Below are 14,395 nucleotides of genomic sequence, written 5' to 3'. Positions count from 1 at the left end.
AAATCGCGTCCAGGTCCGGGTCCACAGAATGAGGAATTATCGGGTCATTCCGAGTTCGGAAGGCCCGGTAATTCCTCCCTCCATTGACCCGGACCCGGTCCTTCCCCATTCCCATTTCAGCCCCCATAGGGCTGAATGGGAATGGGAGAGGGAGCAAACAACGAGCCATTACGAGTTGGCCCGTTGTTTGCTCCCTCTTCCCCTCGCGGGACCCGGTAAGCACGCCTGGTTTGACCAGGCGTTGCTTCCTGGGTCCCGCGAGGGGACCTCGTAATGAGGCGGTACGGGGTAAACAACGCCGACACCTTTTACGGCGCCGTTCACACCTTACCGCCAGGGTCGTAACGAGGCCCATGGATTCCCATTGGGGGGATTTTGCCTGTATTACCGGCACCGGTATTACAGTGCCCGTAATACCAGCAATTTGTTGCCAGTATGGGTTGGATTTACCTCCAGCTCTTAGCTAGAGGTGAATCCTACATTCGTACCGGAAAACTTGTAGTTGGCCGGACCAGTAAAAGTGCTGGTAAACGTTATCACCATCACTTTTACCGTGTACGGGCCAACTTGTGGTCTATAGTGGATACAATCGAACTTAATGATTCCGGTCCTGCTTCCACAACTAACTGCAAAAATCATGTGATTCTCAGCAAATAGATTTCTAAAAAAACAACTGTGCAGTGCACCATCAAATGCTGTCCAGAATATGTGCCGGTACGCCGCACTGTGATTACACCTTGCTTTCTGTAGCTCCTTCTGACAGTGAACGCGCTTTCCACGCTGTTATGTCTAGAGCGCTTCATGTCTAGGATGCACCTGCTACGATAAATGTTATCTGCAAAGTGCTCCGCGACTTCTTGTAGCTTCGTCAGTGGTATTGCAAATGGCGGCAAAAAAAATGTTGCACACGTGGGACATGCTCACTATCTCCCAGAATAGTCCACATGTCACTTTAATAATTTCGTATTTTTGGAGCTTGCAAATGGGCTGACTAGTATTATAGCAGCATTATTTCCATGTGTTCCTTATCGAAGGTTATAAAAAAAGAGGGGTTCATACGGGGGTCTCCCCCATAAAGCACAACCACCCTTAAAAGAGGATATAAGTGCTGAAGGCCCATGGCACATATTAACAGCTCTGAGAAGAGTAACCCATGAAAATAATGAAGGAAAATGACCCCAATCTGATAGGTCATGTGTTTTTCCAGTTGGGGTAGATGACACTGCCATGTGGTACAGCGGAAGTAAAACCTAAAGAAGACATCCAATAATGAGATCCATGAAAATAGTCGCATTGTTATGACAGAAACATTGTAGACAATATAGCCATGAGTGAACATTGAGAATGTTGGTACTGATTAGGGACAGGATGCATCATGAGTGTGGGCCTTTATTTTGATGTAAGTTCAATGGTACCATCCTGCTTCATTTGAAATACTGGTATCTGGACTAATGTGTTTTTTTCTCTTCCCTTATAGGCTATGTATATGTTCTATGCACTGGCTATCGTCTGTGATGACTTCTTCGTCCCATCTTTGGAAAAGATTTCTGAAGTAAGTCATTAAAAGTATGCCTTATATTATATTGAGACTGGCATTGAAAAGGCAACCCAGTATAGACACATGCTACTTCTAATTCAAACCTCTTCTGTTGCATTGGAAAGTGAGGAGCACATCATGTTTATGCTGCTGTTTTTTTTTAGCTATTGCTAGTGTGCCCAATCATGTATTACCCACAGGATCACATAGCTCTTATTCTCTCTAAAATGGACTACTGCAACAGCCTCTTTCTAAAGCTACCTGCCTCCACCCTCCGACCTCCACAGCTAATCCAGAACAGAACTGCGAGACTTGTCCTTGGCCTCAAGCCCCGGGATCGTATCTCTCCAGCACTGAAATCCCTCCACTGGCTCCCAGTGGATGCAAGGATTACATGTAAAACCCTTTGCATTGTCCACAAGGCTTTCTGGGGCCTGGGTCCAAAATACCTTCAACTTTCCCTCCTTAAATACCTCCTCTCTCGTGCCCTTCGCTCCTCTACTTCTAACTCCCTCAGGGTCAGCCGCTTCTCTAAGATACGCGCAGGTGGCAGTTCTCTGTCCTCGGCCCGAGCCTCCCTTTGGAACGGCTTCCCTGCCACCCTGAAACTGGAGGATAACCATCTACGATTCCGGAAGCTCCTTAAAACCTTTCTCTTCGCATCTGCCTTTGCCACTCTCCTCCCCTGTTGATCTGCCTTCTCTTCTCAGCACTGCCTCACCTGCCAACGGGGCCTCCCTGACTCAGCTACCTGCCCTCCCGGGCATCCTCCGGCACTGCCTCTTGGCCACCCTTGCACTGGGACCTGCTATCTGTGACCTTACAAGTCCCCCCACTCCTCTCCTGCACTTATCAGATGTTATCCTATCTGCACTTATCAGATGTTATCCTATCTGACTTGCCCTGCACTTCTCCCCTCACTGGCTGCACCTATCACTGCTCTTATCACCCTATTTATTCACTTATTTTATCCACTAACTTATATTTTTCCTATGCCTTGCACTTCTTTGCCCCCCTCCCTTTTTCTTTTGCACTTTCCCCCCTTTCCCTTCCCATGCACTTGCGCGGTCTCAATGTCACTGGGCCTAGTAAGATCGTTTTTGTTTTGCTCCCCTGCTCCCCCTCCCTTTGCCTGATCGCGCTCTGAAACACCTGTGTATGGGCTCGATATAAATAAAATATCATATCATATATCATATATCATATCATACATAGGTCTTTGCTGCAGATTTCTCAATTTGTGTTAGAAAGCAACTAGCCACATCCTATGTGTTCATTGTCTACCTCGACCACATTGGGAAAGTGTCACATCCTAGCTGGTGCAGGGAAAGGGGCCAGCAATCAAGTCAGGAGCAATCGCAGGTGAAGAATCAAACACACTCCTTTCTTCCTGGTACTGTGTATGTGAGAGATAGAGAGGCATTAAAACCAGTATAACAGGCAGGAACATCATTTCACCAAAATGCCAGAGATAGCAGAAGTGACATAGCACGACCGTTGACCCCTGATGACATCACATGAAGTGACTCTGCCCCCAAGTGAGATCACGGAAAGTGATGGCACACAACCTTCAAATGCCTCTAACACCTGTGTTTTCCCATGCTCACATTTTAGCCAGATATAAGAACCAAGGCACAGAGTAAGGCGTGATTTGTCCGCCATCACACATTTGGGGAATGTAATTTTCAAGATTCGAAATGTGGGGTCTAAATGTAAAATATACATAATGTAGTTCTTGTAACAGGGTAACGGAAATTAAGCTTCCGTTTTAAATGGTTTTTTTAAAAAAAATTATTTATTTGTTTTTAACATTTGGTTTATTAGTTAGGTTTAGAACTGCGCCAAGGGCAAGGACTATTCAGTCACTAGAAAGTATATCAAATATATTTATTCAAGGTTGCAATGAGAATTAGTGTCATCATTTTAATAATGTCAATATCGGCATTCTAATTCAGTATTTAGGTAGTCTGTTTTACTGTTTAAGCCTTTCTGTTTTGCAGCCAAAATTTACCAGTTGGTGGCACGTGCTGATGTTTCACCCTGCTGTGGGCTTTGTCAAGGCTACTTCCTTTTTCCTTTTTGCAAAATGCACATGCCTCTGGACATGCAGTTTCAGTGTTAGAAAACCCTGCTTTTCAGTTAACTCCAATTTATTTATTATTTTCTTCGCCTTCTAAGTACATGCAAAGCCCTTTTGAATCAGTGTTTTACTTTTTGTACAGCAGTGGTTTATTAATGGGGCAACAGAAATTAAACCCTGCTGTTCCTTTTGTAATTTACCATGTGCATTCTTATTTAAACTGATGTCCATTTCTGTGTTGAAAAGAATGGTGTAATTTTCAGAGGGAAAACGCACAGGGTCTTCAATGTGACAATACAATTTCCCACTGATCGGGCCTTCTTTCTCTGCAGTGATCAAATCTGTATCTGGGGTATCTTTACTGCAGGGGCATTCGAGAGTTCACTGTTGGCACGTGTTTGTGACCTGGTGACAGTGGCGACTTGGATTTCAACCAGCAGGGATTCAATTTCTATGAAATCCCTCTGCAGAGCTCTGGTTTTAGCCAGTGGCTCAGCCAGGTTATTCCCAGTCTTATCTCGGCCCATCTATTTTGGAATTACCTCTTATTTTCTTCCACTAGATGGTCATCTCATTAGAGGTCACCAGATTATCTATTGACTGGATCAGTTTGGCATGCTTTAATGGCTTGTGATTGGCGTAAAGCATAGCTCGATTCTTTCAGTTTATCAGGTGCTCCACGAACCCATTCCTGATATAATCAGAGTCAGTGATTTTGACCAGTTCTTTGAGTTGATAGTGCACTGCAGTGAGGATGGCTTGATAAACGACCATGAACTCTGACACCTGACTACTTTGGACTCCTATTTTGTGCAGAGGGCTCCGGGTATCATTCACCCAGGCATTCCCAATGCCAGCCAGCAGTTCTTTTTCCCTGTTATTATCAACATGGTAGGAGCACCCATCCACATAAACTGTGGGTATCCCCTGGCACGTGTCTTCTTCATAGACCTTGTGCAGGGAAGTTAAGTACGCGTGCATATTATTGTGGCTCATTAGACTTCCAATCCGCAAGACAGTTTTCTTGAGCACAATCATGCAAGTCTGCCAATCCTTGCGCTAGAGGACTTTTATTGGTTTGGCCATATCTGACCTCCACAGAAAAGCCTTGCATGGTCAGAATCCAGGAAGTCATTCTGGGATTATTGACATTCCCCACCCAGATTATGTCACTTTGTAGATATTGCAAGTGTTGGGAAGAAGCCTCAACGATGATGTGCTCACCCTGGATAACAGACAGTAATGTTTCAATGCTCACACCATTGCTAGGAGTTCCTTTTCACAGTCATTGAATTTTTCCTCCACAGAGGATGAAGTTTTGCTCACGTATGAGATGACTTTGTTGACCTTGTCATGCTCTTGGCGCAATACCGCTGTTAGGCAAGTATCTGAAAACCCCATCTCCAAAGATAATTCCTTGTTCTTTATGCAGTGAGCCAGACAAGGAGCTGGGAAAGGCTATTTTTCTTTTCAGTTCAACTGCCTCAGATTGCTCCGGATCCCGCTCCCACTTGACTATAAATGGACCAAAGATCGGGTGACCTGTGTGTAGTCTTCAATGAACTTTCAACTATAATTAGCGAGTCCAAGAAGGCTTCTTAATTTTTGCAGAGTGATAGGGTCTTTTAATTTCAACAAGGCTTCCACCTTTTTCGCCTAGGGATTAAGTTAACTTGCGTTTTACATCACTCTGCCTGCTAAAAGGACCGTTTTGCTCTGGCGTTCTGCAACTGGGTCAGAACATAGCAGATTTCTGCTATATGTTCCTACACCATTGAGCTCTTGATCAGAACATTATCTAGATAGGTCAGGTTTCCCCTTTTGTCCAAATTGGGTATGGCCTTATGCAGAAAGATGTTGAACTCATTGCAGGAGTTTATGTATCCAAAGGGGGTTTGGGTCAACGTGTATTGCTGTCCCCAAAGGTATAGGCAAGCTTGTATTGGTCTTCCCTACTAACGGGTACTATCCAGTAGCTGTTTGTCAAATCAATGGAGGTGTACACCTTTGACCCTTGGATCTGTGCCAGCCCTTGATCGATGTAGGGAAGTGGCCATCTTGACATTTGGACCCGTTTGTTCAACTCCCTCAGGTCTGCACATAGTATCTATTGGCCATTTGGCTTTAGTATCCCCACTCCCAGGTTGTTAAAGGTACTGCGGATCGAACAAATGATTCCAGAGGATTCTAAGTTCTTAACAATCTCCATGAGTGACTCCATGGACATGAGAGGTAACCATTATTGTTTCACAAATACTGGAGCCATCTTGTGGCCCGTGGTTATGGTGGTTAAATTAATAGATGTGCATGCACAATCATATGAGTCCACTGAAAATATATCCTGGAATTCCAGGAAGACCTGTTTCAGCTTTTGTCTTTCCTTGAAACCTGGAAACACCTCAGGTTTGCAAATTTCAGCTCTACCCTCCAGTTGTGTGGAGAGATCTCTCGTTATGTTGTTGACCTGGACAGGAGATTCCAGGGATTCAAGGGTGTGGTCCTTGACTCTGAGTACTACCTCATCCCTCCTGATGTCACAGATCCCCTCTTCCACCTGATGAGGGCAGGAAGAGTACACCAAGAAATTCCCCCCAAGCCTGGTAAAAATCTTTTCTGGAGCATTACCGTTACTGACGTCAAAGCAGTCATTTGGGATTGGGCCCATGATTTCATTACCTAAATTAATATAATAATGTTTGGCATTAACCGCCATTCCAATAAAGGTGTCTGCGCCCAAAGTGATACTTTGAGGGTTGCTGTTATTCACCAATATTCAAAAGGTGTTGTGTTCTAGAACCAGAGAGGTGTCAGATTTAAAAACAAACCTTGGAGTTGGAGATACAAATTCAAATTTATATAAGTGACCTGATGTTTGAGGTTCTGTCCTCGCTTAATTTTGAGGGTTGTTGTGAATTGTCTCACCAGACCTGGGATGGTAACCTCTTCTTAAACTTGAACTTCAACCTCATAAGGCAGCAATTGAGCTAACCAGAATTCATTTTCAGTATTGTCAAAGCCCATGCGGTTACCCCCCAGTCGTGACCAGGCTTTATTATTAATTAGTTCCAAATCGATTGCAAATCGTTTGAGAATTTTGCTAACTAAATAAAAGGTGGAAGGGGACTCTCTCATGACCCAGCAATGATGTTCTATGCATTTGTTGGCAATGGACATTTATTACATACACCTGCTAGCCAGGAGATGTTTCGAATTTGGAGTTTCCAGACCTACTTCCCATTTATCAATCAACTTAAATGTGGGATTGGTCTGATCTTTTGGGATTTTCCTGAATAATCCTTCGCTGATGAAGTGTCTTCCATTATTCAGGCATATTCCGGCATGCACAAGCCCCCCCCCCAGATTTATCTGAATGGGAAAACAACTGTTTTCCTTTTTTCGGGAATGTCTGTCATGCTTTGAGCTGGATCTTCATCGTCTTTTTTCACGTGTCTCAATTTTTCTTCTAATTTAGACTATTGTCAAATTTCAGAGTGTTGCCTTGCAGTGTGGAACACCACTTAAAGATGGGAGGAAGGTTGATTTTCAGGAATGGAAAAGGGTTTCCATCACCAGTTTGTTCTCCTACAGGGAAGACAGTGATGTCTGGGACCTGGATATTCTTGAAATGGAATTCTACTTTGTCGGAGTGTTGGTCAATTAAATGACAGGTACCATTCATCGTTGATGGGTTTGAAAATATATCAGTGCGCTAGTGTCCAGTCTGAGTTAGAATCTGATATTGGAAGCGGCAGTGAACACCCTTTCACCAAACCCACCCACTTGGGGTTTTTATAAAATGAGCCTAGATATGGATCTGAAGAGGGTGACTCGTGTTCTAGGTATTGAGTATCATTGTTGATTGAACAAAAATTATCTAGTTTAAATGAAGTAATCATATTAGTAAGTAATATATTGCAGAAATCAAATGTATTCTTGATGTGGACATGTTTACATAATTAGTACTCATTTTTAATTTTATCGGCTGGTTAATTTGGGTCCAGAGGACCTTATTTACACAGTTGATCAGAGGTGATAACCTCCTCAGGAGATTTTTCCCAACTAAGCAAGGTGTGCCCTCTACAGTCATGACTATCACCAGATGTTTTAATCGATGCTGCCCAATTGTTTGTTCCAGATCCTCAGTCCCCTCAATGGAAATGTCATTCCTGTTGAAATTTTGGATTTGTCCGGGAAGTGGTGTGAGGGGAATTTGGTGACCCATCCCCCTTCCTGAGTTGAGTTTGTCAAAGGGCTTTTTGGACATGAGAGTGGCTTGGGATACAGTATCCACCAGAGCTGATAATTCACACTGACCCTGCACCTTGACTGACGCATAAAATATGCCTTCCTTCTACTCGAAGGTGCAAATAAAGTGTGAGTTTTTTGCCCGCCCTGCAGTCATTTTCTTGATATTGAACTCCGGCACTGTGTGATCTTGGACTATTTACCTTGTCAGAGATGGGGATTCTGTAAGGAACATTTTACAACTAATAATGGGAGGATTTGGGGCATCCTCTTCCCCAATTCTTTGCTCTCCCTCTTTACTGGTTGACAGTTCTCAGAACCTGTTTGGGGGAAGGACGCCTTCTCTGTTTCTACCTTGTCTGGCTTGCATTTTTGGAGTTGAAGAGTTTCTAGATCTGGGTCAGTTTCCATCCTTACCCTGTCCAACTCAGGGTCTTTTGGGACGATTTTTCTTTGGGAGGGATCCCCCGTTCCTAAAAGAGAAGGTGTACTTACCTGAATCCTACAGGAACCCCTCTTTCAAAGGGGATTATCTTGAGCTCCTGCACAAGCGGGTTCTTCTTTGGTCTCTCCTACTTACCCTTTGCTCTTTCTGTTCTAAATTCCTGGGAGTAGAAGAGTCCCTTTCAAGCTGAGAGGTTTCCAGGGGTTCGGTCTGGGTAAGAAAGGAAGCTTGCTCTAGGGCTTGGAATCACCCCTCCCAAGGGGCCTCCTCCTCAGGAACCTGTGGCTTGTCGGATGTTTCCTCTCGCCATTTCCCCCCGGGGCATCAAACCTGGCCGTTGGGAAATACTTGGAAGCAGGATTAGGTTGACGGTTGGACTGAGCCCTCAGCATGCACCCCAGATTGTCAATTAGAGGCTGGACCTGTCGCTCAAGCTACAAGACCTTTTCTGGGTTGTAGGGAGGTCTCGGGTCATACCTCTGCTGCTCCCGAAAAGGCTAACTGTCCCTTCTCCCGGAGTAGCTAAGGTGCTTGAAATTTCCCCCATCATTTTCCATCCTGACCCTTCCTTCTCTGGGGTTCAGGGAGCTACTGTCCTTGAACTGGGGAGAAAGGGGAGGATTATTGTGGAAGTTCTGATTTGGGGGTATCTGGGGAAAAAGTTCAGGTTGGAAGGTGGAGTGATACTTCTCTCTTGAGGGAAGTTTGAAGGGAAGTTTCCTAGGGCTGTACTTACCTGGTTGGGTCCCCATGGGGACAGGGGAGTGTATATATACCCCAGGATTGGTTTGGTACCCTTGTAACTAGAGGTTTTACATAGGTGGAAGGGTCAGAGGGATCATCTTTCCAAATCCTTGCCTGACTACCATTCAATTGGGCCAGGGTGTGGGGTCCCTTCTGCCTTCCATTTTGATTGTTGGCAGGAGGAGTATTTGTAGGCCCCCCTATCTCCAAGTCCAAAGAAGTAGTAGCTCTGATCTCCACCACCTTCAGGGCCTCTTGTGGGTTCCTATTTATAGAGAAATGTTTTAAAATGTCCGCCTTATAGGTGGACTACGTATAATGATCCTGGTCCTCCTGTCCCGAAAAAAAAAATGGAGTACCCAGGTGAGAATGTCCCTTCTGCAAATGTGATGCAATTCCCATCATTTTGGATCTGGAATAATGCCAAATAGGTCCAAGTGCTCCCACACCGAATACTATTCATTCTTATGGTATGGGGTCAGGAATCTCTTTATGGCCTTCATCTGCCTGATTGGGTCTTTAGCAAAGCCCTTTCACCGTTTTGCTGTCTTTTTCTTTCTGTGCACCTGAGTCCATTCATTTCCTGACTGAGAGCTACTATTTGTACTCCATTCCCAGTCCTCTATGTGCTCCCTATCTCTAGATTGGGGATATGGACTCCTCTCGCATGGACCACAGTGAACTCTCAGGGTCACTTTGCCTGTGATCACTTTTCAGCCCCGGATAAAACACAGTTTCATCATCCCTCCTTCCAGGCAGTCTGGGGAAATACCCCCTTTCCCATTTCAGTATGCCCTTCCTAGGTTGGAGCTTGGGTTTTTCTCCTCCAGCGAAGCCGGCGAGGAGGTCTCTTTGTAGTCTCATTTTCAGCCAATATAACTCCCTGATTTTCTCATGATCAGATCTTCATAGCCTGAAGAACTCACAATATTATTTTTAGTCTCCCCGGACACACTGGTCTGGCCCCCTTCCTCTGTGTGGTATAGATGACTACTCATCAATGTCAGGCAAGGCCTGGCCTTCTGGCTCAGTTAGGCTAAGTCTGGGTAAGTCTAATTGCCTCATATCATCCTGTTCTCTATCGATCGCATGCATGAGGACAGTTACCATTTGTACATGGGAGGTTGTGGTTGACTGGCCTGAGGTCCTTGATGAGAGGGGCATCTCTCCTTGATCAGAAGGCCCTACCCAAACCCTGATTGGTCAGTTTGCCTCAAGGCCTGTTTATATTTTTCAATTTTATTTATAAAATTCTCACACCTACTTCGCTCTGTCCTTATTTCCTGTTGGTATTCAGAAAGATTGCTTTTTAATTCTGGCACTGAGGACTGGCTAGTCATGAGCACCCTGCTCGGAGCCACTAATCAACCCTTCATTTCCCTAACTTCCTCCTGAGATGTTTAATTTTCTCTTTGGTAGTTCTGCCCTATGCATGCATGTTCCAGGTGCCTGTCTTACAAGGGACAAATCTCTTTTTCTACTGCACCCCTACCATTTGTTTCCTGTGACAGGTCAGCTTCTGCTTGCTTCACACGCTCCACAAGCTCTATGTTCTCTTGCGTCATTCTGGTCATTCCCTGAGAATCTGACTGACCCTTTTCTGCATACATTTTCATTTTTAATGCATCTTGGTCTTTATTCATTTGTTCATTTTGTTTCTTCAGAATATTTAAATCCTGAAGCAATTTCTCAAACACTTGTTGTGAGTCCATTTCTTTGATGATGAACTGACTGTTTTCCCTTTCCAGTATCCTGATTTGTTGTTTGAGGGCCATACTGTAATCTAAAAGCCCTCTATTGGGACCAATCTGGTCATTTAATTTGCATTGGAGGTGGCTCACAGTTTCTGCACTCTTTTCGCATGCATCTTTCAGTGCAGCAAACTTTATTTCTTGCTCGGCACTGGCCTGTAGGTGGGTTTTCACATAATTTTGTAATTGTTCAGTGAGGCTTTATAGATTTACTTGAAAAATATGTCTCTGTTGTGCTTTATCTTCTAAATGTTTGATTTATTTCTGAGCCTCTTTCAAAATCTCAGTCTGATTCTGCACACAGGCCTCCCTATGTTGCACTCTCTCTTCCATTAACTGCAAGTGGAAATACAAATAAGGTGTGAGCTGGCCAATTTGCATCAGTTCTTCATGGGCATTTTGGATCATGCAAAATGCCTCAAATGCTTTGTGTAATATCCCAACTTCCAGCCAGATGTCTTTGCTTACTGTGGTAACATCCTGGACCATTCTGGTTTGCCAGCTCCGACCTCTGCCCTCACTCCATTTGCCTCAAATGAAAAGCTTAGCCAGGAGATGCTTCCTTGCATCACTCACTTCTACAGTAGTCATTTTTAATATGCTCTTGTGCAACTTTGTTACACTTCCTTTGAGCAGGGGCAAAATCACCCTGTTCCTGTTTGATTTCCCCACACAATGCCAAATCAAAAATCTATTTGAATCAATCTGCTTCTTGGTACTCTACACAATTGTATTTTTCTTCACATATACACCTGCCTGGAACTCAGGGGTCAAGTTCTGGTGGTACTTTAACACAGCAGATTACACCAGAATGTATAGTCGGTCACAATGCACTTGCCATGGGTCAAAAGACAGTAAGTGAAATCATGACACAAGCCCCCCCTTTGTTACAATATATTGGAAGATCACACTTAATGTAGGGACTTCCTTCCCCCAACTAAGAGAGCCCACAACACACCATTGGTTGGGATTCAACACACCCTATTTATGACTCATATAGAGCGATGTAGTTCCCTCGCCCTGTGCTATCAATGAGCAAAGAACCAGGCAGGGGTATAGGCAGAATATATATTTGTTTATAAATTATGTTCAATACGCCACCTTCTCTGTGGCACAAAACAAAGCTTCAACATCCAATGCACTCTTCTTTCGGTAATAACAGGCAAATATGACATAATAACATTTAGAGTTAGTGAAAACGCACTTTGACTTGCGAACCCGTTACACATTGTACTTGTGGTCCTTTGTTTACTTTCTTGCACACTTGAAAATGCTTGCAGTTTTTAAAACACAGATTTGTAATATATCACACTGTTTCCATTTCACCCAAAAGCAATGCAAAATCGTTCTGCTATAAGGGTCAGTTTCTCACTCTCAGGAGAGAGTATATATTGTTTGATGGAAATTACACTAGTTTCACTGTTCAAAGCACTTCTTCCTCCAGCACCAAAAACCCAGGTGTCAGTGATATACATCACCCCTCTTTTTTTAAAAGCCAGGTCTAGGGAGTGGGGACAGTTTAGGAATTCTGTTTGGGGTCAAGGGCGCCCCTAGGTTTAAATACAAGGTTAATGAGTGGTGTCAATTGGGATTTTCATTTTAGGATAAGTATGCCTTTTGTTTAAAAGCAAGTTTTGGGAAGGGGTATCAGTTGAGAATTTTTTTTTTTGGGGCATGGACCTTTTTGTTTCAAAGGCAACGTTTGGGAATGTTTACAATTATCAATTTTGTTTTGTGGCAAGAACATTTTTGTTTTAAAGAATCTGGGGTGGACAGGGAAAATAAAGGCACCCAATTACTTTACAGAACTATACTTAAGTCCTGCTAGGAAAGAGGGTGGAAGTACTGAACTCTTCCAAGCCCCACCCCCCTGTGCCAATCTATTTGGGAATTAATTAAATTAATATTCAGTCAAATCTGCTAAGGGTCTACAAAATGTTCCCCCACCTACTATGAATGGAGAATATTAAGGCAGACAGATCCCGCACACACTTGGTTTCAAAAGGATCAAGTCTACTTACATGGGACCTCTGTTTTGGGGTGCTTGGGGAAGACAGCCAGGTTCCCCTGGGATCAGCTTGGGGTCTGGTCACTTCAGTCAGAGATTGTCACAATCTTTCATCCCTCATCTGACTCTCCATAAGGATCAGGGCATAGTCAGCTGTTGGCTTCTCCGGTTTCTCTCTCCCAGGCAAAGTTTAAGGCCTTTCAATGTTAAGGCTTCTCCATCCAAGATGTCAGGCAGCCGTCGCAGAATTCAACCAGATGGATTATAGGCAAGGATGATGTTTAGCAGCTCTCCTTTTTATCCTTCTCTCTCTTTCCTTGTCTGTCCCCCTTCTGCATAGAGCAAGTCCCTTTTAATGTTAAGTCTCTACCACAAAATATTAAGATCAGGCCGTGTAAACTTATTAGCCTCGAATTTCCATTGGACCTCTGCAGGTCTCTACCCCTCCCACGGTTCCACCCCTGTCTGCCTATAGGCCTGGGGAGTTCCATGATTGACGTGAAGTGGAGAGATACACACCTTCTATTGTTTAATTTGTTTTAGCTGTCAGCTTTTCCACTCTAAACATTCCTACATGGCAACATTTTATAATTTACCCATAAATGCCATAATATATAGATATTAATGTTCACTTAAACATGCAACATCGGCAGAGGTTTTTTTCATTTCAGCACCTTATAGTGCAGTCGTGCTATGGTTTTTGGCCCTTAATCGAAAACTAACATAGTTGGGAATATGAAACTTCATATTTAGGTAACTAACTAAACCAGCCAGTAATTCCCCAACGTTCAGACTTCTAACTTTTTCAGGGCAGCTAGGAACACCTTTGAGGTTGCCACTGGGTTATAAACAATCAAATTCAGATACAACTGACTTCAACACAATCGCTTTGACACTGGTTTCAAATGAGATCTGTCATGATTCTGTAAGTATTACGATCTCAAAGTTATTAAGTAAACGGACATTTTCAATGAAAGTCAATGATCATATATTTCTACACAGTAACAGTTTTGGTTTTGGTTCTTGGTCTCATTTCCCTGAAAACATGTGTCTCAGAGCCTCTCAAGTCTCTGGCTGAATGTTGATCTAAGGCTGGGGTAAAAACATTAGCCCTTTGTTGTTTGACAGCTAATGGGCTGCAGAGATTCCTATCCTGGAGCAGATGATTCACCTCTGCCCGCTGACATCACAAGGCCATGCTGGCATTTTCCATTTTGTCATTGTAATCTTGAGTTGATGATCATTTTAATCTAATAGTTTGTGTTTCTTTGAGCACTGCACCCACACAGGCGGGTCATAAATACGCGGCATGCTGAAGCTTCAAAGAGATCTCCATTCCAGATAAGGAGCCCCACAGATCTACCATGGGGGAAGTCACTTGTGAATTCTGCCTAACAACTGGAAGCATTGCTCTGTCTTTGGCCTATGAGAGATTTACATGTGCATTTACAAGAAAAAAACCTTTTCGCTGGATTACATGTATTTTTCAGGTGAAGCAATAACTTGCACCCCGCCATCATTATTCACTTTATCATCTTGATATGTCCATTCGTAACAAAAAATTTCCTTTTTGTGAAATGCACAT

General features: G+C 43.6%; 1 protein-coding gene across 1 annotated transcript in view; it reads left to right on the top strand.

The window, feature by feature from the left end:
• The window catches only part of SLC24A3 (solute carrier family 24 member 3), a 1,254,778-nt gene that overhangs the window by 691,626 nt on the left and 548,757 nt on the right, over positions 1-14,395 (top strand). Inside the window, exon 4 of the mRNA XM_069607530.1 lies at positions 1,478-1,552. Within this exon, the coding sequence (XP_069463631.1) occupies positions 1,478-1,552 (75 nt within the window). The remainder of the gene's footprint in view (positions 1-1,477; positions 1,553-14,395) is intronic.

This window comes from Ambystoma mexicanum, chromosome 4q (genome assembly GCF_040938575.1).
Source record: "Ambystoma mexicanum isolate Mex_15411 chromosome 4q, UKY_AmexF1_1, whole genome shotgun sequence".
Taxonomy (NCBI): Eukaryota; Metazoa; Chordata; class Amphibia; order Caudata; family Ambystomatidae; genus Ambystoma; species Ambystoma mexicanum.
This window is presented reverse-complemented; position numbering and strand designations above follow the sequence as displayed.